This window comes from Pocillopora verrucosa, chromosome 3 (assembly GCF_036669915.1).
Source record: "Pocillopora verrucosa isolate sample1 chromosome 3, ASM3666991v2, whole genome shotgun sequence".
Lineage (NCBI taxonomy): Eukaryota > Metazoa > Cnidaria > Anthozoa > Scleractinia > Pocilloporidae > Pocillopora > Pocillopora verrucosa.
The window spans coordinates 28,599,930-28,624,706 of NC_089314.1; the positions used below are offsets into that span (position 1 = coordinate 28,599,930).

A 24,777-nucleotide genomic window follows, 5' to 3' on the forward strand; every position below is an offset into this window, starting at 1 on the left:
CGCGCAGGGTCTGGATATGAATAGTACAAACAAACATGAAAGCGAGACGGGTTCAGTGGTAGACTCAACACACCAAAACATTACTTTCTGGTGTCGCTTTATGCAAAGTTATGTAAGAAAATACCGGGAAATCGGCTGTAAAACGTGCTTTACGAGTCCTTGCTTAATTCAGGACTGAGTATGGGCAGCCGAAATACACGTGGCTCCAGGAGGGAGGTCGAACAGAATCGAGATGAATCGACGTCAAATCCCGGTGTTACTGAAGATGCAGATAGCGACGACAACGAATCTGACCTTGTGAGCGTGCTTGCGTTTCTGCTTCGTAGGTAAGAAGCCTTCTAGTTTTCCACTGCAGTTAAATTATTTAGTGTTTTCGAGTTTACATAATAAGGTTTCTTTTTCAATTATCTCATTCTTTTATGTTTTTTTGAGTGTTATGAAGTGTACTTCGAATAGGAAAAAGTAACATTTATACAGATTCGTATTTCACGTATCCGATAATTAGATTAATGCTTTAATCGGAGTTTTAAAGAATAAAGGGTAGTCGAGGTAATATAATAGAAAGAAACATTTTTGTTGTTTTGATTGGTTCTTTCTTATGCTCTATTGGAGGAAAGACGCGAAGATGACGTCACCATAGACAACAATTTACTTTTTAATCACATAATACAAAGAGTTTTTATCTTGCAGCAGGTCTGTACAGTGATAGATCACAGATGGTGTCAAAACATGGTTAGAAAATCAATGACTGTAACTCATGTACCACTTTCATATTCTTACCACATTTTGACATTATCTGTGATCTATTGCTGAACAGACATGCATCAACATAGAATCTATTTGTCAATAACATTTCTGTAAACTTAGTTATATTAAGTATCAAGACTTTGAAAAAAAAAGAATAAGAGTCTTGAGTAATTGCACATTTACTGTAGTTATACTTCTATGACCCAAAAAGTAATGCAACTGTTGTACTGTGAGCGCTCTTTTTCAAGTACTAAATTTCCTTGAAAAAGCATGAGCTACTTATTCAAAATTTCACTTAAGAGGAGAGGTGCTTGTTGCCAGGAGGGCACATAATTGAAGGGGGTGCTTATTGAGTCTATGCAGCAATAGCACAAAAAATGTAAAGCACAGATAATGCATAGAAAGGAACTCTGCAAGCATATGGAGATAGAAAAGAAGCTATTCTCATGTACTGCTTCCACTTGAGTCAAAGTTTAAAAGGTTATAATAGAAAAGGGTTTTCCTATGTAGGAAAGTGAGGGAGGAGGGGTGGAGGGGGTGATTATTCAAGAGGGTGCACGTTTGACATCATGGCCAAGGTGTTTAGCACCTATTAGGGGGAGGGCACACATGTGGGCACTTAGTCAAATAAATATGCTGATTATATCAAGGGAGAGATTTGGAACAGCCTAATCAGTCTGTCAGTCCATCAATCTGTCTGTCTATTGGCTAGTCTGTCTTTGAGTCTGTCTGTCTGTCTCATTGTCAGTCATTCTGTCAATCAATCAGCTTCGACTTCCAATTAATATCAATGTCAATTTTATTCAGTGAGATTTTCAGCAAATCAGTTAGTCTACTCTGCTACTCTACCTTCACAAAATTATGTTAGTCCATCTTCATTAAATTCTACTTTCTTGAATATTGTCTCCAGTGGTCAGGCTCGGCTTGTGCGTGCTACCACTGAGGGAGGCAGTGGGATCCACATCATTCATGGCATGTCATCAAGTGACAGTGATGATGATGAAGATTTTGATGAAGATTTTGCTTATCACAATGGTAAAGCAGCCAGTCCTCCAGGTATTGTTGACCCCTGAGCTCCCAAAAATGATTACTATGTATCTTCTCCATACATTATTGGTACATTTTACAGCAAACAGGTTGTGAGAAAATGTGAAACTATAAAAAAAGATGTTATATTCCATTTATTTGAAACAAAATCTCTTTATTAAATTAGAATAGATGAATGTCTGCTACAAGAGAGTATTAGTCATTCAGAACTTGGGAGCAAAAGCACTGTATCAAAGCAATTACAACAATCCATGCAAATAACTTATTTTGCTTCAATTTTTCTGTCAGTGATATTAATATGATCAAAATTCAATCCAGTCTAACCCAGTTTTCTCTGTTTTTCTCTTTAGTTGATCCAAATCCTAATACTCTAGTTGTTGATGTAAGTTATAGGATAATTATGTTTGTTGTTGTTCTTTTTTTCTCTGGTCTGAATTTTTTTCATTGCTATAATTATATCTGGCCCAGAATACTGATTTTGAGACATAGGAAAACCAAAATTAATGCTGCTTTTATAATTTTTAAATCCAAGAAAAATTTAGAACACAACAGCTATTAACACAGTTTTGAAAAATGAGTGCATCTAGATTTGTAATTTTTTTAATACTCTGCTTTCATATTTAGACATCAGGAAGTTTTAGTGTTTATAACTTTGAGAGAACTGTTTTCTTTAACCTTTTTTCCTTGTATTTTTTAATTTATCACTTGCAGCAAAGTGTGTTTAAACTGGACACATTATTGTCAAGTGGTCAAATTTTAGGTGGTCAAAATATTTGTTCAAGGCTTCACAGGGTAAGTGCTGATAAAATTCCACTTTCTAACTGTTTTGGAAAATCTGGAAGGTTAACTAAGTCTAATGGGCTGAGTTGCTAGCAGCTTACAATGCCATCTCAGATTTCCATGGCATGAGATGACCACTGCCCTTGAACAGGATGCTAGCTCACTGCAAGACCTACCACCCTTCCTTCAACACTCTGTCTAGTCTCATTAAAAATCTATTGACACCCCTTATTAGAGAAGGCTCTCCTAAGTGTCTTGCCCAAGAACATAGCAAAATGAGTTAAAAAAGACTCTTATCTGGGTTATGGTATCCCACACCATTCATTTTAAGTTGGAAACCACTGACCAAATCTAAGGTATCCTTTGATAACCTTTGTGGATATTTTGCAGAGAGAAAGTTCCCTTCATAATCGGCCAAACTTTACCTCTAGTGACAAGGCTGCGGCTTCAGCCAAGTAAGTAAAAAGTAGATTTACTCTTGAACAAATTGAGACTATGGGGATTTCCAGAGGGGTGACAATCAGTGATGTAAAAATGATCCTTAATTAAAATGACATGAAATTCAAGATAAAGTGATAGGTCAACTGAATTAAGTTTGTATTAGGGAGGATCGGTTTTACTCTGGTCATCACTTTTTAGTAGTTATACATGTAAGTAAAGATCTTTTCATACAGTATGTTAAATGATATTGCTTGCTATTTTTTCCTGGAAGACAGTTTACACAGCTTTGAAGTCTCCCAATAATTTTGTTTATCAACTGAGTTGATGATGTAAATTGGTCACCTTACACAGTTTCCAGTGCTGAGGAAGGGCTAATATTTGAAACATCTGCTTTTATATAAACTCTGTACAGTGACCAATTTACATTTTCAACCCAGTTGATTTGAAGTCTCTACTCTTAATATACAGTCTTACATCATAGTTATAGCCAACCTTTCAATTCTCATACAGCAGTGACTGGAAATAATGCAACAGAGAAACCCAGAGGCTTTTTTCACCATAATTGTGTTCTATAATCAAGTCATTGGCACATGGCAGTGAAAACCAGTGGAAGACTGTTAGTAGAACACTTGTATCGTGGTTTTAGAATAGTTTTGTTTCCTTTTTGCAGTTATATCCCCAACAAGAAAGCAACAAAAGCTCAGTTTCTCCAAAAGCTGTTTTGTGGCCAGTATTCCAGTGATGGAACAGTATTTCTTTCAGCTTGTCAAGGTTTGTGATAATAATTAAAAGATAATGATCATCAACAAACTGTTTTGTCTTCATATTTTAACCCTTAAAACCCTAAGATTGGCCAGCATCTATTTTTGCCTTACAGTAATACTGCAGCTGAATCATTCATTATCTTGAGAATAAAGGAAATGATCACAAATAGACACTTTGATTTTTAGACAAATTCTCCTTGTTAGCACCAAAGGAGATGTAAAAGAAAAGAGTTTGGAGAATATGGGTACTGATGTTAGGGCATAAAGAGTTCATCCCGTTTAATTGCAATTATTATAATGATTCAAACATCACTGCCTTGTCAATTTTCTTAGGATTTTCCTAGATTTTCCTAGATTTTAATCAGCCAATCTCCTCCTAGGATTTGTTCAGAGAGGAATCTCCTAACTGGTGACTTTTTTCACTTCCTACAGATCAAAACATCCGTCTGTACGACACAACCCATGGACAGTTCAAAGAGTTTCGAAACATAGTGGCAAGAGACGTAGGCTGGAGTATAATAGACACGGACTTTAGGTTTGAAATGAAGTGTTTTTTTCCTTTTATACATTTACATAAAAACCGGATAAAGTTCAAGATAACATGCAATTCCACCAGTTTAATTTATCCAGCTCTTAGTTGGTTTCTACTATTCTCCAAGGACTTAAGAGTTTGAACTTCAGTTTAATGCTTATTATTAATATATTTGTTTCTTTTACTAGCCCTGATCAGCAATACCTCATATATTCTAGCTGGTCTGACTACAGTAAGTTGAAGAATAGTATGATACCAAATTACCATGATAACAAAACTTCCATTGATGGAACAAATCATTGCTACATTATGGAAAAGAATCATTGAAGTTAAAATTTGTTGTTATAAAATGATGGTTATGAGGTACTGAGTCCAAGGACAAATTGAACAGGTATTGGCTGTGTCCCCATGTTGAATTGTTTGATGTGTTACAGTTGCCACTATTATCTGCACAATCCTCTTCCAATTAAAGCAAACAAAAGTAATGAACTTTTCTCTGATCATAACTATCTAACCATACAAAGTCACACAAACCAAAATAATACCTTCTGTGTAATTCAAGCATCAATACTGCTGGTAATTGTGGACAGGGTTTTTTAGATAATGGGTCTTCTTTTCCTTAAATGGGATATGGGATACAAAATTTTTCAGAAAAAACCCTTTTATAATGGGTAATTAACTGGTTGTTAATTAGTGATTGAATGATAAAAACTTTTAAAGTTGGGTTTATTTTCAGATGTGGTGGTATGTTTTAGTACAAACTTGGTACTTGATTGAAAAAATTATTCTGTAAACCTGCTGGATTTTTGGTTCTCATTGTTTCAGTAAATGATGATAGATACAAAAATACAAGATAAAGTGGAATAAAAATCAAACTTACTATGAAATACAGAATCAAGGAAAATTTGAACCACAACATATTAACCACAAACTAACATCAGATAAGCAGACAAGTCTTTCTAGGTGATAAAGACAATAACTGTGTTTTTATAACTTTTTAATGCTCTCGATGTTTTAGTTCATCTCTGCAACATTTATGGTGACTATGAAACACATGCAGCTTTATGCTTAAAGTAAGTTACTTTCTCCTTAATTTATCCTTCTAAACTTGACAATTTTTCAAAATGTGTATAATGTGTAGGGAGGTCTTTTAACAGTTCATTTTTACTCCTGGACATTCAATCCTCAGTTGATTTGAACCCAAGTGTTGACTAACCCAGTTTGTGTTGGCTCGTTCCCAACCTGCTGGTCAATTTGTACCCATCCCAATGTTCATTAATTTGGTAATGAAAACCCAGGAGAACTTGTATGAACATAAAAACAAACTGTGGGTATGAAACAAAAAGATGGACTGGGTACAAATGGAGCCTAGCTGGGGACAAATAAACTTAGTAGGAAAAGTTGGTGTGTACAAAAAGTCTGGTAAGGCCTCCTCTCTTGCCATTTTGGATGGCTAAAAACTCAGGGTCTAATTGGGTCTGATCTAGTGCTCCCCAACTGTATGTAATATCAGTGAGAAATTGATTTAAATGCTAGTGAAGCTTGAAATTTTCTAGGCCCCATTTTCTGTAATTTCTGTAAACCTAGTAAAGAACAATTTGTTTATTTATGATCTCATTCTCCCCTCTAGCCCAGAAGATTCAAGATTTTGTGCATTTTCAATAAAGTTTTCTCATGACAATAAAGAAATTTTAGCAGGGTTAGTATTCATACTCTTGTTAAAGATGAATTCTTACTTAGTGTTACCATTCTGAATCACAAGAGAGCAGCAAGAAATCAAACATTAGTTATGACATCTCAAAAAAATGACAAAAACTTGAATTTTGATAACATTGTATCATTTTCAAGAAATACCTGATACATGGTACCTGTGACTGGTCACACAAACTAAACCTGTACTCCTGGAAGAATCACTGCTTAGAAATCTCAGGTGTCATGATTTTAAAGTTCTTGAAGGCTATGGTATATGCATATAAGTCTCCCAGAGAAAAGAGGCAGTGACTTGTGGCACTAGAGGCACCAGAGAGTTGACTTGAGCTTAATCTTTAAAGCCACCCTTTACAGGTTGTCATGTATAACTGTTACAACATTGATTTCCTGTATGCATTGTGTTTAGAGCCAATGATGCTGCCATATATGTGTATGATCGAGAAAGTAATAAGCGGACTTTGAGGGTGAGTACTCTTATACTAAGTCTCTGAAATTAGTCTTGAACAAAACTATAACAAAACTCTTGAACATGAGTGGTTATTAGGACAATAATCAATAATCAAGAGGCAATAAATGAAGACTACTCAGTTCTTCTCTGTAAGACATGTTTGATGATAGTTAAAAATTTTGTAGCCCTTTGCTGGACATTCTCCAGGAGGGTTGATACTTGATAGCTTAAGAATTTTTTCACTAACTTAAGAATTTCTTATAGCTATAATGAACCTTGAATGTATTATTAATAATCAATTATTACTTGAGACAAACTATAATTACAGAACTACTCAGACAAGTTATTGTGTTTCTTAGCTAAGAGTGAATAGACATTTCTTTATTTCTCCATTGTCCCTTTTGAACTGCAGGTCCATGGTCATGAAGATGATGTAAATACGGTAGCATTTGCAGACGACAGCTCTCATATTCTGTTCTCTGGAGCAGACGATGGTCTCTGTAAGGTTTGTGTATCAGAAATTATACTTTGAAATGGAATTAAACCTTAAATGGACAAGTTCTTATGGCAGAATAAGAAACAAATATTTTAATGGCAAATATAGCAATAGCTTGTAGGTAAGAGCTATTTTTAATGTAGTGTGGAAAATAATCAGAAATTGCATTGATTATGCTGCACTACACTCTGAGATTGGTCCTGACCACTTGTACCATTCCTTTGACCAATCCAATGCAAAAACTGAAACCAATTGCAACTTGGTCGCCTTCACTTTATGGCATGTCTGGAATGTTGATTTCCCTAGAGTTCTAATTGACTTTTTCGGACAGACACTTTGGCCTGTTGGTCAGTGCACTGGACTTGCTTTTTCTGAGAAAAACGCTGTACTCGCACAGTGGAAGTCACCTGGGAGTACAAATGGGTACTGGCAAATTGTCAGGGAAGCCTAATAAAATGCTGGGGGTAAGCTTGCAATGGACTGAAATCCCATCCAGGGGGCAGTAGTAATACAACTAGTCACTTTATGTGAAGGAAACTGTGATCAGGCAATCACTGGGTGGGCCAATAGGCTGAATGGCTATAGTGATGACAGTGATTTTTTTGCTAGTTGTCTTGATTAAAATACAATTTATAACAGTGATGATTTTGTTAGGAATTATTTTTTAAGTGTTGATGTCGTCCTGCTGAACTTAAAGGAAATATATAACAATTGATGTAGGGATGAGAGACCAGAAAAGAGCATTTTTCTCTTATTTTGAAACAATTTTATGTAAAAGTTATACTGTTGGACACATTAATGTGTGCATATAACCCTTATTATCTGCTTTTACAGGTCTGGGATCGCCGGCAGCTATCTGAGAATTGCCCATACCCAGTGGGTGTTTTAGCTGGACATGCTGATGGTATCACCCACATTGACCCAAGGGTATGTTACATCTTGTTTGAAGTCCCTAAACACAGAACCTGGCTTGCATCATGTGCCTGACCTTGCTTGTCTAACAGTTGCATTTATCTCAATTGATTACTGCTGTGTTCATTAAATGATGTTTTATAAGCCTTTTAAAGCAGTTGCTGTGTGCTGTTTCTTGAAGGTGCATGGGTTAGTGAAAATGTTTCCTGTCTGCTAGTAACTGTTTTGCTTATTTCAGGGAGATGGACGGCACCTTATCACTAACTCCAAAGACCAGACAATCAAATTGTGGGATATGAGAAAGTTTTCTGCTGAGGAAGGCATCAGTGTGAGTGTTTCTTTAACCCTTTAACTCCCATGAGTGACCAAGAGAGTATTTCTCCTTACAGTGTCAATGCAATATCAAGCAGACAAGTGATGAGAATAAAGAAAAATAGCCATAAGGGGATTTTTATTTGATCCAATACTAAATTCTCCAAACTAACATCATATGAATGGTATGGTAGACAGTAAGGAGAATTACTGATGAGATCTTGGGAGGGAAAGGGTTTATAAAGTTTCCATCACTTTTTGCTCTTCATTTTCCATTTTGATATTGGTGAAGGCAGATGAATTAGGTAACCCTTTCACTCCTAAGGTCCTGTTTAGTAATTCTTCTTACTGTCTGTCACACAATTCTTATGATGTTAGTTTGGAGAATTAGGTATGGATCAACTAATAATATAATCCCCTAATGGATCTTTTTCTTTAAATCTCATCACTTTTCAGCTAGATATTGTAGTTAGTGTATCAATATTGTAAGGAGAAATTCTGTCTTGGTCACCCATGGGAGTTAAAGGGCGAAACATCTTTGAATATTTGATAGCTTTAGAATTTTTTCACTAACTTAAGAATCTTCACATCTTTGGTAAAATTTGTGTACTTGTTACTTCCAATTATTTTAATGAAAATTAAAACAACTGACTGAAATACTACTGTCAGTCACACTGCACATATCTGTTGAAACAATTGAGATATTTTAGAATGTTGAAAAGGACATGTTATGAGTTTTTGGAATGGAAATAGGAAGCAAGTGTGACATTTGCTTGACTCAAGGGATCTGAAGGAAAAACAGTGTAGACTGGTCGAGTGAGCACAAAGAAAACAGAGAAAAATAAAAGGAAAGGCAATTAAGGGCTGTGTGAATGTTGTGAAATAGTTGTCAGAGAATTGTGACTGGAGAAATTTTAATCCAATTTTTTTTTTCTCTGTCTTTTGTGATGATGATTGACAACTAGATGAAACAAAGTGAGAAATTTGTCTCTGAGTTCAGACTTTCAAAAACTGCAAAGGGACAGCTCTTACCAAAAGCAATTAATCTTTTACAGTTAGGTTTAACACATATGAGAAAAAAAATAAACCTTGTGCCTCATTGTTATGGCTAATGCTTCCTGCCTGGCAACTTTCTTCAGCTGTTGGGATATGGTGATGCTGATTCAAACCTTTGCATTTGCCTTGCAGGCTACAAAACGTGCTGTAGCTGGTCAGAGGTGGGACTACCGCTGGCAACCAGTCCCACGAAAATGTAATTTTATTGTGTTGTCTAGCTTAGTTGTTGTTCCTCTTTTTTAGTGTGGTGTGTCATTTAGTACAAATGTGTTCCAAGTAAATTCTCTGTTCTTCCTTTTTGCTGACCTAAGCTGTGAGACGTTCCAAGCTGGATGGTGATTCATCTGTCATGACTTATCGTGGCCACAGTGTCTTACACACTCTTGTTCGCTGTTACTTCTCACCTCTCCGCACCACAGGACAGGTAACTTAATCCTGCTACCAGTAGAGGGCTTATTATATGGCCTTCACTTTCTCAAGAAGATCAAGCTAGGGCAACTGTTGTAATGACAAATAGTTGTAATGGCCTGTTGAAATAAAGAATGTGTAAAATTGTGAGCAAGTGCTTATTACTGGAAAAAGCGCACATCTATAATGAGTCTTAGCTCTGTGTGATACAATGCATGTGTGAAATTTTTTTAGCATGCCTGAACAGTGAATATTGAACTTGCCAGTATTTCAAAAATTTCTGTTTTCTTCCTGTTAGATTTTTCTCTTTTCTACAATTGCTTAAATTGCAGCCTATATAGAGGATCATTGCATTACTTGATTTTTATCTGCAGGTCAAATGAAATTTATTTCATTAAAAAATGATGGTCAGATTCTTCCATAGGAAAGAAAAAACCCTCTTAGTTAAAATCCTGTAAAATGTGTCTTCTCCCAACTTGTGGCTTCATGGCTAGTATCTGGGAGGCACAAGTTTGAATGCTGAATAATTCCTGACTAACTCAGGCTTCTTTTTCTGCCTTAATTTGCTAAAATTGCAGCTTTTGATTTTGATATTTTTCTTCTTTCTTTAGCGATATATCTACTCGGGATGTTCCACTGGTGCTGTTGTTAGTAAGTGCCACATTACTGACTGTATTCAGTAACTAAAGGTAGAAGTTAAATCAAAGAGTTGGTAACAGTTTTTTTCTTCTCTTCGTGGTCACAAAAGGGATAACTTTTAATAAAATCTTTTTTGTTTTTGTTTGTGTGTAGTTTATGATGCATTGACTGGAAAAATAATCTCCAGACTGAGTGGACATGTATCCTTTTGTGCTGACAAAGCAAAAAATTGATTGCCTCAGGAAGGGGGGAAAAAAGGTTGGTAAGAAAGAATGCAGGGAGAAACTCACCAGGCATATGTTTATCAGGCATATGACAAGCAAGAACATTTTCACAACTTAATTTTGGTCTAAAGATATTTAGGCAATAGACTATACTTCCTATTAGTTTAACAGTATAATAACCCACAAAAAAAACTTGTAAATCACCTGCTAGAGTTAAGTGATTTACAGTGGCAGTATTGTAGGCTATATAGTCTAAGGTTTTTTTTTTTTATAGTATTTCCCAAATATTTTTTTCTTTTGAAATCTGCCAACCAATATACTATTTTTGGCAACCATTTAAAAATCTTCTCAATGAATAAATTCTTTAAAATGAAGAGCAAACTAGAGATTTACTCTAGAATTGGTATGCCAAAGGTTTAAAACTTCCAAGCCTAAGCAAAAATGATAACAAGACCTCCAAAAAATTGCCAGAAATCAGCTGTGCACTTAGCCCTTCAATGAGATTGAGAGAATAGTTTCTTCTAAAGTACATTTTGCTCACCTTGACTAATATACAGAGATCAGCAGTGCGAGATGTGTCATGGCACCCCTATGAAAATGAGATTGTCAGCACTTCAGTGAGTAGTCAAGTTCCAAGCAATAATTCTGTAACTGTAGAATCCAGTTAGGGCAATAGTGCCATTCAATTTACTCTTTCACAAATTTAACCCATGCATGTCCCTCAGCAGTGTGAAAGTTCATGTGAAAGTTCATGGTCAGGGTAGAAGGTCATGTTCATCTGAAATGCTTAATATTGCCATTTGTCAGAATTAATGAAACACAATTGATGAATTTTCAACTTTCCGTGCCTGCACTTGTTGCTGTGCAGAGGACATTGACAAGAAGATTCAAACAGCATTCATGCAATTGTGCAGGTTCTCTGATGAACATTTACCACCATTTAAACATATTTACAGAATATTCAAGTCAATAAATAATTTAAGCACTAAAACAAAATTAGGATGAACACTTTTTTTAAGCAGGAACAATTCTACTGCAATAGCTATAACTTATAAGACACTTTGATGTGTAGTATACTTGCTGAATATTTTTAAAAGATGTGCAGTATTTTGACAATTCCACTGCAGGGTGTTAAATAGAAACAGCAAGTTATTTGTGTTCTACTTCATGCAGTTGGATAATAATTCATTTAACTATCTATCTAGATACAGCTGTCATGTTACTGTCTATGTATCTCTCATTTTACCATCTAATAGTATTTATCTGTCATTTTGCTTTTTAATAGTATTTATCTGTCATTTCTAATAAAAAATTCTGAATATAAACAATGTAATTTTATTACAAGTTTATCTCAGTAATGTCCTTCATATGTGTGAAAGAGGCCTTTGATGGTGATGTCTCTAATACTAAGGTTTTCAGAACACAGGATTCATAAGGTATTGGTAGTCTTAAAGAAAAAGTTTCTTAATACCGTGCCTAATCTATTCTTGATCTCTGTTATAGTGGGATGGAACACTTGGCTTGTGGAGATACAAAAGGCCAAATGATGAGGAGGATGATAAAGAAGAAGAGGAACCAGAACCCAAGCAGCAGTCTGTGGGGCCCTGTCGTCGTTCTATTCGTCTCAGAAACCTCATACATGTATAAAATCACAAAACTCATTACAAATTCAGTGCGATTTAAAAATTCTATAACATATTCTCTTGTGGGCTTTCACATTTTTTCTCTGGTCCATAAATGTTTACTTAAGTAAGCAGCAAAACGGGTAACTTTCACCTAAAGATGGAATTACAGTCTCTTCACATGAGCTTGGTTGACCAGGCCGTCTCAGTTTGCAGTACGTATTCTCACCATCTCTTTGAAATTTCATTGAGTTCACATGAGAAAATTTTCATGGAACAATAGCTGGGATGAAGAAATGTACCATGGGAGTGGAAGACCAAAAATGTCCTGCTAACTATGCCATCCTTGTTGTTGGAATTAAAGGAAGATGGTTGTTGTCTTTTCTGTACATACAGTTTTGTACTTGGTGTAATTTTTTCATTGGTCAAAACGTGAACCAGCTCTCAATATACCCAATAGTGTAATTTATGTTGAGTATAGGAAGCAATTTTTGGACAAAATTATTAAATAAATTTTGCTAGGACTGCGTGTAATCCAATGCTGTTTGTAATCATATTAGTGATGTGTGTAAACCATGAGCATTATAATTACTGACAGAATTGGATGACACAAAGTCATGTAGTTAAAACTGAAAAAATGTGAGAAATAAACTACTCACTGATTGAGCAATTAACTCTCTTCCATAAGAATATGAACAACGTAGGCTATTTAAATTCGGATACAAATCAGGCCTAGTACCCAATCTTGCACAGGTATGGCACAAGAACTACCCCATCACACTGTTCAGTTACAGGCATGAGGCATACTTAGTGTCATTAATAATGGTAATAGGACCAAGTGGAGTCCAATTTGGTCTGTAATCATATGAGTGATTAACAAAATCAGACAATCACAAAGCAGGAGTCTGATTTGTTTACCATGAGTATGATTACTGACAGAATTGGACAACATGAAATCCTGTTACCAATTAATCATAACCATTTCAATTTCTGAAAAAACAAGTATGCCTAGAACAAATATCTCCACTGGAGACAATGTCTTTAGTTAAATATTCTTCCATTTTGGAAATTGCCTTGTTTTTCTTTGGATAAATGGTTGTTGCTATGGTTATTGTGATCAATTCTGTGATTGGTGGATTAAGCTGAGTGGACCTAGTATGATTGGCTGCTTCCACTGTCCGATTACAGGTGTCTGATTGCAGCCAACTGTCCAATTACAATGTCCAATTACAACTGTACAGACTGATTAGTGTAAAATGAAGTAGCTGATGCACCAATCACATTTGAGGAAATTGTAATGGTTATGACTAGTGCTTAAATCGTGCTAATGATAACCAATCATTGTCAAGTATTTCATTCACTTTCTTCATAGTCTTGATTGATTTTAGAATACCTTTGAAACAGGCCAAATACATATAATAGTAAGGAAATTGCTGGTGTCATAAAAGGAACACTCTAAACAGCTACACAATGTTTATAAATGGTAACAATGGACTTTTTTTAATGTTGTGAGTTGTATTACATGGTAATATTCTTATCCCACTTAATAGTAACAAAATGAAAAATTGCTAAAAGCAGTGATTGTGACTAGGTTTAAAAATGTGGTATTTAATGTTTAAAATTCTAAAGTTGATTTTTATGTTTGTTGTAATGAACTTGAAACAATAGAGACCTTAAGCAATGAAGACAAGGCAAAACGAAAGATGAAATGAGTCGAACAATAGCTTAGTATGTGGGTTTTTGAAACTTTGTACATTTCTCAGCCATCCTCTGCAGAACAATAATTTGAAATCATCAAAATTTACAAGGTCTGAGAACAGAACCCTGATGGCAAATTATTTAAGTTTCCATTTGGAATTATCGTTTCTTCACTCACATTTTACTGATGTTACTGGGTGATACTGTGACAGACGGTAGAAACATCCAGCCTTTTGCCAAATTCTTCCTGAAAATATAAAATAATTTATTTTTTAATCAAGGTCTTCCTTAAGGTTATTGCCATGACTGCTTAGGGCCTATAGTTTCTCTGTCGTTACTTTCCAGCATTGTTTTGTACAAAATCAAATCAAAAGAATGTAGTCATACAATTTAATCATGGGTCAGTGTAAAAATTAAAGGTTCAAGTGTGATGTACCCTTTGATGTTCACTGTTTTGAGTCCAGTCACTTAATGGGGTTACAGGGTTGAAAGACGTCAGTCAAAATTGTTTTTACTTAATTAATACTGTTGAAATACTATGACAAACCATTGTTGAAGAAGATAAAATCAACTTTATTCTCCTGATATTGTCTTGTCTGTGGATGTGTACAATGCTAATAAACTGCAAACAGCATAAAAATACCTCTTGATCCCATTTAAGAAAATAATATAGATACACTGAACAACAATTTTAAACAAAAAAATTGTTAGTGAAGTTATTCCTCTGCATCAATGCAATACCATGAGAGTTAGAGCAAGTAAATGAATCTTTGAAATTTGACTGGCAGTATGCACAAGGTTTGGGGAAAAAAGTTGGTTTTTAGTGGATCTGGGTTGTTAGGTTCTGTCCCATCTACATCAAATCTAACTTTGATTTAAGAGAGAATTTTCATTTTAGTGAACAGGTGTGCAAGGCTTTGATGCATCAGTGTAAGGCAAATTTCTTTCTTTGATCCAGGATAGCCTGAACAATGCAATAGATAAGTGAGCTTTGCAGATTGTGGTATCTTCGCTAAAGCTCATGATCATGGCTTATCAGACAGAGATAAAGGCATTACTCCATCAGGGCAGAACATTTGATATGTTATTTATGTTGATGGGCAGTTCATGATTGCCAAATAATGTGGTTTGGAAGGAAGTAAGTAATAAGTTCGCATGGATAGTTCATTATGCTTGCTCTAACTTGTCTGAAATACTAAGAGAAAGGCAACTTGACTGAAGCATGTCACTCAAAATTACAAACTACCTTACTCTATATGGTACCAAGCTATTTATAATACAGTGCATCCAAAATAATTCTCATTTATTACTATTTTCTATGTACAAAATATGGAGAGAACATGCAAAATACCTCTAAAGAAGTACTGACCTCCTAAACAACTTAATCCCAATGAAAGCAAATCTACAGAACAGTGAAGGACTACAAAGACTAATGTTTGTAATGATCTGGTCAGTTACAGTGATCATTCCTTCTTTTACTAACAAATTATATGACAAGTTTTAAATGTTTATTTAAGATCACTTGTTCTTGGGATTTGATTTGTAAATAAAGTAACTGATACAAATGTAAAATGGAAGGCAGAGATCTCTAACCTAAAGTCAGGAAGATAATCATGTAATTCCGACTTGCACACATGTTTGGGAACCAACAGCTAACATGATTTGTTAGTTAACTACTAACAACTCTGTCATGAAAGATATTTGGGATATGGGTAAAGAAATTGAAAATCTTCAAACAAATTACCATGGCTTTCCATATGAAGATTCAAACTTATTGAGCAGATCTGCATATTTTACATTGTAAATTATTTTGAGCAATGTCAAACTTTCTTGGGTGAAAATTAAGGGGGGGGGGGGAATTAGAAAAAATCTCTAAGACTTTGCACTGAGCTGGATAATACCATACAAACAGAAACAAATTTATACCAATAATTTTCGTAGTCAGCTTTAAGAAGCTATCTATGCAAGTCAACCCTGCTTCTAGAAAGAAGAAATAAATACAACTTACAACCCTAAACCAAGTTGCAGCTGGCCTCAAACAATGTACACAATGAGTCATTTTAAAATTACCCTCTTTTTTGAGCTAACTACATACAAAAATAATGGTACTTTTTATTAGCCAGTGAGACTGTGCTTTATGATCAACTACTGTACGATAAAAATTGTTTTTGATTCACCCTAAATGGCCCTCCCAACATCTTTATACTAATACTACAGCATGAATATCAGAATATGGAAAAAGATATTCTGACCGGATCTGACATGACAGTGAGGGCCACAGTTTTGATCACATGCAGACCTCATTGTGAATTACTCTCTCTAAAACCTATCCTTATTTGGTGAATTTTTCAGAACTTCTATGGCCAGTCATAACCAGAGTAATGTGTGTGGATACTCTCAAATGCCTTCTCTAACAAACTGAATGAAGTACCTCCCTCATTTCTTTCTTTTACTCCTAAGCCTACTAAACATACTAATATTCTTATTAGCCAATTTAAATAACTATTTCACACACTGTACAATACATTAATTAATTTACAAACAAATTTGCCAATTCCTGAATTTGCTGCTGCTACTTTTAACTTAACTACATTTACCATCTTCCTCTAAAACCCTGTGCAGTGTCTCCTATAAAGTTGTATATGTTATTCCACAGGGCAAAAAAACGGGTTAGTTAAACAAAATCTTGTGCTTCACTGCATCAATTTAATATCCACCTTGCATGTGAGGTTGGTACTTAGAGAAAAATTTTAGTAAACAATGAACTCAAGACAAATTTGCAAGAGAAAGGAGCCTTTTTTGACGGGCAATCTTGATGCAGTGACACAGAGCTGCAAGAGGGCTTGATATCACTTCTTTTTAAGTCTGCTGTGTGTGAGATAAGCCTCCAGATACAACCCCACTCCATCTTAATTGTCACGTGTCAAATCTCTCTGTCTTTGGGACAACACCACCTGGGAGTGCTGTTGAGGGCCCTGGGACATATTTCCTGTCCTGGACCATTGGTACTGATTGCATCGGACCTGCCACACTTGGACCCGGAACATTCACTAATCCTGGACTGAATAGGTCAGGGCGGTTTGGAGGGAGAGGGTTAACTGGTGACTGAGGTGTTGGAACAGCAGGTGGAGGGGGTGATGCCATAGGAACAATACTTGCTGCATCCAATTGTTCAGCAATGTTGGTACCTGATAAAACAAATCATCAGAAATTACATCTTGTTCATTTTGACTGTAAATAGGAAGTCTATCAATCAGCATCATTAATTTCATGATTAAGGTAAAGTCTGTACTCCAGCAAGAGCTTATCTCAGTTTCCTGAGTATGAAGTGACCAGAAGTATCATAATTCCCTCCCTGGATGAGATGCAAGTCCATTGCAAGGTTGCCACCCCCCTTGCATTTCATCAGGCTTCCCTGACAAATTGTTCGTACCCATTCATACTCCTGGGTGAAGAGAGGCACTGTTTTACCCAAGCACACAACACGTTGACCTGGCAGGGTCTTTAACTCAGACATCTCAACCCTGAGTCCAGCCTATTAACCATTGAGCAGCCATGTCTCCTGAAAATTTTATGTTGAGTAGTTACTCATTTCAATCTAAGATTTGGATTACAGTACACTATTTGAATGAAATAGTAAAATTCTCCATACAGTTATCTTCTGCAAGTAATAATATCTACTGAGAGCAGGAAATTTACTGATTCTTACACATTTTAAAAAATCTTTGTTAACAACAATTACCAAGAAACTAATTTTAACTTATTTAAGCCTGAGGTTAACTCTTCACAAGATTGTGGGCTGCTTATCTAGCAAATTCAGGTCATGGGATTGACAGCAATTCAGTCAAACTTGCCAAACTAACCTCCAAGTAACATTTCTGAAAGAAGGCTGTCAACCTTCACCATACCAAACAGCCTAGCAAACTGCACTTGGTCGATCATCTCTTTGGCTATACTCTGCATTGTTGGCAGCATAAGAAGCAATTCACCAAACTTTCCACGGCTGTCATACTGATCTTTAGCAATGTAATCTTCCAGCATTGTTTGAACTTCAAATCTTAAAGATTTGATTTTCTGAGAATCACTAAGTCCCTTGGCATCTACAAAGCACAAATTGTTATGATGTCAGTTCAGAGAATGTGGCATTGAATCACCTGACCATCCACTAATTGATACTTTACTCAATTCTCATCACTTGTCTGCTTAATATTGTATTGATATTGTAAGAAGAAAATCTGTATTGGTCACTCATGGGAGTTAAAGGTTACATGCTTTCTGCTCTCACCCTCTGGTTTTAATATTTACATCTGAGTTGTTGAAGTTTTCTTTTTTAAGCTACAACTTTCAGTTATAAAAAAAAAGATATTTATAACCAGTCACAATTTAGTCACATATGCCACATAATCCAATAACATATTTCTTTCCTTAACTGATTATCATTAGAGATTACAAAGATCACTGCTCATCACACCACTACCAATAAGCTTAACTCTGCATCACACTTTTACATTCTAAGAGGATATATTTCATTAAATCACAGTAAATTTTCACAAGTCTATCACATGATGGGCATGTTCTCATGTCCACTGAATTAACTGGAGTATGACATGTGAAGTTATGAAAACCACAAGACATAAAGGTAAGTAATTCAACTCTCACACAATATGAAAGGGAAAGTAAAAAAAGATTTTTATAGCACAAAAGCCACATGAATATGATCTAATGGGAAGAAAATGTTGATGACCAATATCAATTTTCATTTCAACAGCCATGGAAATAAAATTTATACTGAAAACTGCATTGATGTCTACTTTGGTTTCTTTTTGCTCATAGTTTCCTGCTGATGCTTTAACTCCTTTTAAGAGTAATTTGCTAGTAATGCCCAGGCTTGCAAACAAGTTGTCTGCAGCTCGGTGGTAAAACATCATACAGAGAAATAAGAAGGTCTGTGTTGTTCACTTCCCTCTGAGAAAGTCCAAAATTTTCTTCATTGCATGCTTGTGATAAAACACTATTTTCTTCATTTGCTCAAAATCTACCATGTCTCTTCTTTTCTTGTCTGTTGGTTAATGTAATTTTTCAGTGCTTTAGCATGCTTCAAATTTTAAAACATACCAGGATTGAAGAATACAATAGCCTTAAGGCAAGCATGTTCTGTATCGTCAACATTCCACTCTTTCATTGGCTCAACCACTTCATCCAGTACACGAGTTGATATTCTCCGCACCTCAGCATCAGCCGCTGTTCTTGGAATGACAAGGTCATTTCCAAGTAACAAAACATCCTTTAGACTCATAGACCGTCGTGAAACACCCAATATTAAGTGTTCAGAGGCATGCGCCCTTAATAGGGCAACCTGATCATCAAGCATCAGTTCACAAAAGGCAGGTATGTGTTTGGCCCATTCCACAAGGACCAGGAGTTGTTGACGCATTGATTCACAAATGTCACTGTAGTTTGCCTCCTTATCCATGCTGAGGGTTTCTACTATTTAACATAAAATTCAGTAAAACTGATATTAGATAAAGTCAATTTTTGTAAGGGTAAAAAACAAATTTTAAAGAAGGGGGGGAAGTGAAAATCACTGTAATTGATGATCTACAAACAAGATTAAGTGATATGCCCCCACATTATATAAAAATGCACCCACCGATAGCAAGGCTCCAGGTGGGGGAGAAGGGGATAGAACTAGGTGTACATGTAATACCCCTGCGTGCATTTTCCCTCTTTCTCCTCCCCCCTCCATCTTCCCCTACAAAACCATCAATTAAACCCATTAACTCCCAAGATCTGGTTGTCAATTCTCTCCTCTAGCTGCTACATATTTACATGCGAGTAAGTTACCAGAATTTGATATTAGATTAAGTTAAAAATTCCTAAGTTTGATTATTCTTACTATCTGTTTTCTAGATGACCTAAAACTGAGTTAACGTAAATCGCTTGTTTTCCTTTTTAAAGAAATTTGATATCAAAGGAGAGTGAACAAAAAAAACTACCTTTTCACCCCAACAGATCATAATAGAAGTTTTAATTCAATTAACTATGTAAGATTTAAAACTCTGTAAGATTTAACTACTTGACCTTAGTATTGATCAGAACCTGAACTCTCCCAACTATCATAAAGTACATAATCAAAAATATAGATAATGAGAATTAAGGAAATTATCTACTGGTAAATACTGTTTGAATATACACCTGTAACACCTAGGGACCCAAGAAAGTTCAAGACAAAAAAGATATACACTTTACAGGTAAGGAAAGTTATCTCTCAGATATGGCATATAAAGGACATTTACCTGGAGGTGAAGTTGCTGGTCGTGACAAAATCTCAGCTGACAATAAAACATCTGTGGTGAGCCCAAACTTGCTGTCCGCTTCTTCCCCACGTGGCCTTTTTGAAATTGTGTCCCTCTCATTTTGAACAGCTACAAAAAAGTGAAATTTCTATCACCTTTAGGATAATTTTATACCTTAAACTCCCATGATTGACCAACAGAAAATTTCTCCTTTCAATATCAATGCAATATTAAACAGGAAAGAGATAAGAAAAAGAATAATATCAGTTAAGAGATTATTAAATGATGCAATACCAAACTCTTCATACTAACATCTTAAGAATTGTAGGGCAGACAGTAAGGATAATCACTGAATGAGATCTTGGGATTTAAAGGGTTAACATCTTAGCAAACTTTTGTCTCGCTGATGTGGAAGGGGTAGTTTTCACAGAGTGGCAAGAAGACAAGAAAAACTAACGCATTATTTAAAACTTTTAAGTTGTTTAGTGGCTGGATATGTCTCTGTAACACTATAATTGTGTGAATATCTTATCATTAATCTTTATATTTTACTTTCTTAATTATTTTTGTTAACAACTCATCTGGATTGAGCTTTTAGCTCATAGGCGTTAAAAGTAGAAATAAAAGATTCATTTTTACACTGATTGATTGACAACTGTTAAATACAAATGAAAATAAACTTGCGACTGAAGTAGACCCTTCAAGCCAGGATAAAATCAGAGCTCATGAAAATAAAAGCCTTGGAATATGGGACCACGGGATTATTAGTAATTCAACAAATAATATACAATTTGCTATTTAGGAGTTTCTCTAAGTTTGTTAGTGCCCCACTGAGACAGTCTGAGAGAAAAAATTCAGAACCAAATAAAAAAGATTAACAACCCTTTTTCTCACAGAATGATGTGTTTCAAACACTGTAAACCATTAAGATAATGAGAGTCAGGAAATAATTTTGCCTTATTGTAGCAGCAAATTCTCAGTGCTGGTCAAAAAAATATATGTTTACCACTAAGAAACTCCATTTTAACATTGGAAATGAAAGAGTTAAAGCACAAAATCCACCTTACTGTCAGAGAGATACTTGAACTGAGGACCTCTATATCAAAACTGTGACACATGACACCTCAACCAAGCTGCCATTTGATGAAATGACTGACATTAACACAAACTTGGTAAAAATCTCTGATGCCACTGAAGTGATGATATTTTAGTTCCTTTTTTTAGATTTACAGCAGTTATATCCTGAATACTTCGGTTAAAATTTTTCAGGCTTTTCGATTCTAATCCCTATTAATCTTTTTAATCCTTAATGGCTTTGTTATTTAAGATTTATACTCCTCATTTTGATGGGTTTTTTTTTTCTTGCAAAACAAGAATTTTGGGCACAGAAATAATTTTTCGTGTCGCAGAAAAAAAACAACAAGACTCCTTTAAATCCCAAAAGAGATTAACAAGCAACTTCTCCTTGCCATGTCAATATATTATTCAGCAGCTGGAGAGCTACAGATGGTTATCTTGACCAAATTCTTTTTTCTAAATCACAAAGAGATGTAAGGCATTCAGAAGGGAGAATTATTCCTCACATGTTAGAAGTTGAAAGGTTGAATACTCTACTTTACTGATTTTTCTGACTGTTCCTGAACCTACATACTGTCACCTTAAAGGCTGTTAAGAATTTGTCATAGGCATAGAACAAAGAAAATATCCAAGTTCTCAACAAGGTAGATATTAACATCCCTCTGGTATTTGTTTAAGAGGAGGCTGCATACTTTAAATCTCAGGTACTATCTTTCTGATACATTAATTTTTTTTTTCAGACCAGCTACATTGGTAAGAAGTTTTCAGTTGTAGTGGAAGAGTTTAAACTAAAATAAACAACACAACAGTTTGAATCAATGGATGAAAAAAATGTTTGTCAATTTTGAGCATTAACTTAACAAAAATTTGTCTTAACTATATGAAGGAAACTTGATGTATGTGAACCTCTGTAGCTCAGTGGTAAAGCTTCTAACAGGAAATTACAATGTCTGAGGTTTGCATAAAAAATGAATCACATTTTGGCAGTTGAATGAAAAGTGATCAATTATTCCTTAACATTCCACTTAATAAACAGACTCCATGCTGCTGTGTGTCTGTTTAGTAATGGGTCACAGATGACGTCAAAATGTGGTATGAACAAACAAGTGGTAAACAAGGCACAGACCCACATGTTACTGATGTTTTTACCACACTTTGACATCATGTTGTTGACAGCAACATGGAATCTACTTGTTTTATTTAACAAAGACGCAATTTTTTTAAAAAAGAAACATCAGCTATGCGTCTGTCCTCCACTAGATCAAACATTAATAAAGACCAATCAAAATTCATGCATTTTTCTGCTGATATAAATTTGCACCTTCAAGCCATTTTTTCAATGAACATATTATAAATTGGATGTCATCCTTAGTGGTTTGCAATGAAATTTGAGCAAATAGACCTTAATTGTTGATTTCAACAATGTAAACTTGTAAATTTACAAGAGGGGCTATGCCTCTACTTTTTTAATCTAAAAATTCAGTTCTCTCTTTGGCTGCATATCACGTGCTGTATTACCCCTCTCAAAATAAAACAAAATTCTGCGACTTCAAAATATCAAGTGAAAGAGGGCCATTGGTCGTTCGCAAACATTGTGTAAAGTGTTGATTTTAAAGCGTTGGAGTCCATTTTAAATATTATTAGAAGCTAATACACAAAGTGGTTTGGATTTCTTTATACAAAATACAATAAATTTTGAAGTAGTAACGCAATATAACTTTGCGTCTGCACGAAATCTCAGCGTCAAACGGTGAACATCAAGACTTTTTGGTAGACTGATTCAGTGAAAAATATATATAACTTTGAATCCGCTCCGATCAGTTTTTTGTTTTAAATATATTTGTATATGTAAACTGAAGATATACGATGTGCTTTTGTCCTTAAACCGTGTCCCGGGATTATTTTATTATTTTCAAGATCTTCCTATTTGCATTTCGACAACAAACTGTCGACACGCGAAGTTGCTTATTAAAAGATAGAGCCGGTACTCGCTTCGACGAGATTTATCACTTGAAGAGAAATTAAAATGCTTATAATATGATAAAAGTTCTGAACAGAGTTGGGTTACAATGGCACCAAAGGGTTAGCTTCTTCTCAAACCATAGTATTTGTAAATCACATAAAAGCAAACGTCAACCTTTGTGAAGAATTTACGATTGAGCACGTATATGGATTACGTCGAAAGCAATGGCTGAGCGTGATGAATAGATTTTTCTCACCTTCTTTCTTCATGCCAGCCCGAAAACATTTTCTCAACCGACAGTAGCGGCACTGATTTCGTTTGTCCTTGTTGATCACACAAGCTCTTTGAAAGCGACAGGCGTAAACATGGTTCTTTCTTACGCTCCTTCGGAAGAAACCTTTGCATCCATCGCAACTCGACGCTCCATAGTGCTTGCCTGTAGCCTTGTCCCCACATATCAAGCAGGCCCCGTTGTCAGCATCGTCTGCACGATAAGAGCAAAGCAGGAAACAGTTAAACAGCTCACCTGTGATTATTTTGAATGTGCGTGATGTAACAAACACGATCTGCAAGCGATCATAGTTGTTTATTACCGCTTTTGCTCGAGCTCTCGGCCTGCTTCACACCATTCAAAAGCTTGTCGGTCATTGACGACGACAAGAGTGGACTTTATCCCTAGAGAACACTGTGTTCCGAAACGGAACCCTCTACGTTATATTTATAGCCAGTGAAATTGTACTTTGAACTCGACGGGTCTCCGGTTGAGTTTGGAGAAAATACGACTACTCATGGCTGCCACGCATCGGAGCAGGCTTATCATAAATGAAGGGTGGTTCTTAGGATGTCATGTGACCCCAATGCCTAGCACGAGATGGATGCGAGATGTCGATTTCGACCCGATATTGACCGAGGTCAACTTGAAAACAAAGCAATTTTTTCGATTCAGGAAAAAAATAGTTTTTCCCAGAAACCACATATTTATTACCAGCAAATGTCTCACGCCATTTTGTCTGTGTACCCTGCGCGACAACCCTTTTGCGTCAAGGGCAGGGGGTCTCCGAAAAGTTCTAGAGAAGACGACAAAAACCCAGCTGTAGGAAATGTGTGAAATAGTAAAGGTCATTCGAGGTCTCGGCTTCAACACTAAGTGAACAACTTGTCAAAATCGTAATAGGTACTTCACGTAAAATCAACAATGATTTTGGTTTCAGATTGGCAACTTCAATTGCAATTTCGGCAAAATTCCGTCATTACGTACCTTTGTAGTTATGTCGAGTCCAATCACGAGTTGTCTTACTGCCACGTTTTTAGTACAATTCAACGCCCAAGTATGGCTCTCGCCTCGGTCGTTTAAGGTCAATTAAGGAAAAACAACTATGATTAAAAGCCAGTAGATATGATATCCGTCATGTCTCTTTATTACCTTGGGGTAAGGACAGATGCGGTGAGACAAACTAATATACATATTGTCTATCAAACAAGCCGTTAGGCCGTTAAATATCCACAGGTTTCTCTCCAGCTGTGTCATAGACAAATTAAACACGAATAAACATTAAAGGATTTTGTAATTTTTAAAATCCTAAAATAGCTAATCTTCTTATCTTA

At 35.6% G+C, this 24,777-nt stretch overlaps 2 protein-coding genes across 3 annotated transcripts; one reads left to right on the forward strand and one right to left on the reverse strand.

Moving 5' to 3' along the window:
- The first annotated feature begins 50 nt into the window (after window positions 1-50).
- Window positions 51-14,271, forward strand: LOC131785741 (DDB1- and CUL4-associated factor 11). Its single transcript, XM_059102684.2, has 20 exons — window positions 51-326; window positions 1,658-1,803; window positions 2,145-2,176; window positions 2,506-2,586; window positions 2,965-3,029; window positions 3,686-3,786; window positions 4,212-4,314; window positions 4,500-4,543; window positions 5,330-5,384; window positions 5,942-6,010; window positions 6,428-6,485; window positions 6,882-6,974; window positions 7,800-7,892; window positions 8,116-8,205; window positions 9,378-9,441; window positions 9,557-9,669; window positions 10,265-10,304; window positions 10,446-10,492; window positions 11,074-11,133; window positions 12,020-14,271. Exons 1-20 carry the CDS (start codon window positions 181-183, stop codon window positions 12,161-12,163), a joined length of 1,644 nt encoding a protein of 547 aa, XP_058958667.1. The 5' UTR covers window positions 51-180; the 3' UTR covers window positions 12,164-14,271.
- A 114-nt stretch (window positions 14,272-14,385) lies between these two features.
- On the reverse strand, window positions 14,386-23,985 carry LOC131785740 (hepatocyte nuclear factor 4-gamma-like). Of its 2 annotated transcripts, none has more exons than XM_059102683.2 (6): window positions 23,766-23,985; window positions 23,429-23,656; window positions 20,133-20,261; window positions 18,952-19,320; window positions 17,700-17,936; window positions 14,386-17,024 (listed from the first exon to the last, which is right to left on the reverse strand). In XM_059102683.2, exons 1-6 carry the CDS (start codon window positions 23,818-23,820, stop codon window positions 16,753-16,755), a joined length of 1,290 nt encoding a protein of 429 aa, XP_058958666.1. In that variant the 5' UTR covers window positions 23,821-23,985; the 3' UTR covers window positions 14,386-16,752. The 2 variants fall into 2 exon arrangements, with proteins under 2 accessions (XP_058958666.1, XP_058958665.1); XM_059102682.2 differs by having other exon boundaries at window positions 18,952-19,323.
- Between the last annotated feature and the right edge of the window lie 792 nt (window positions 23,986-24,777).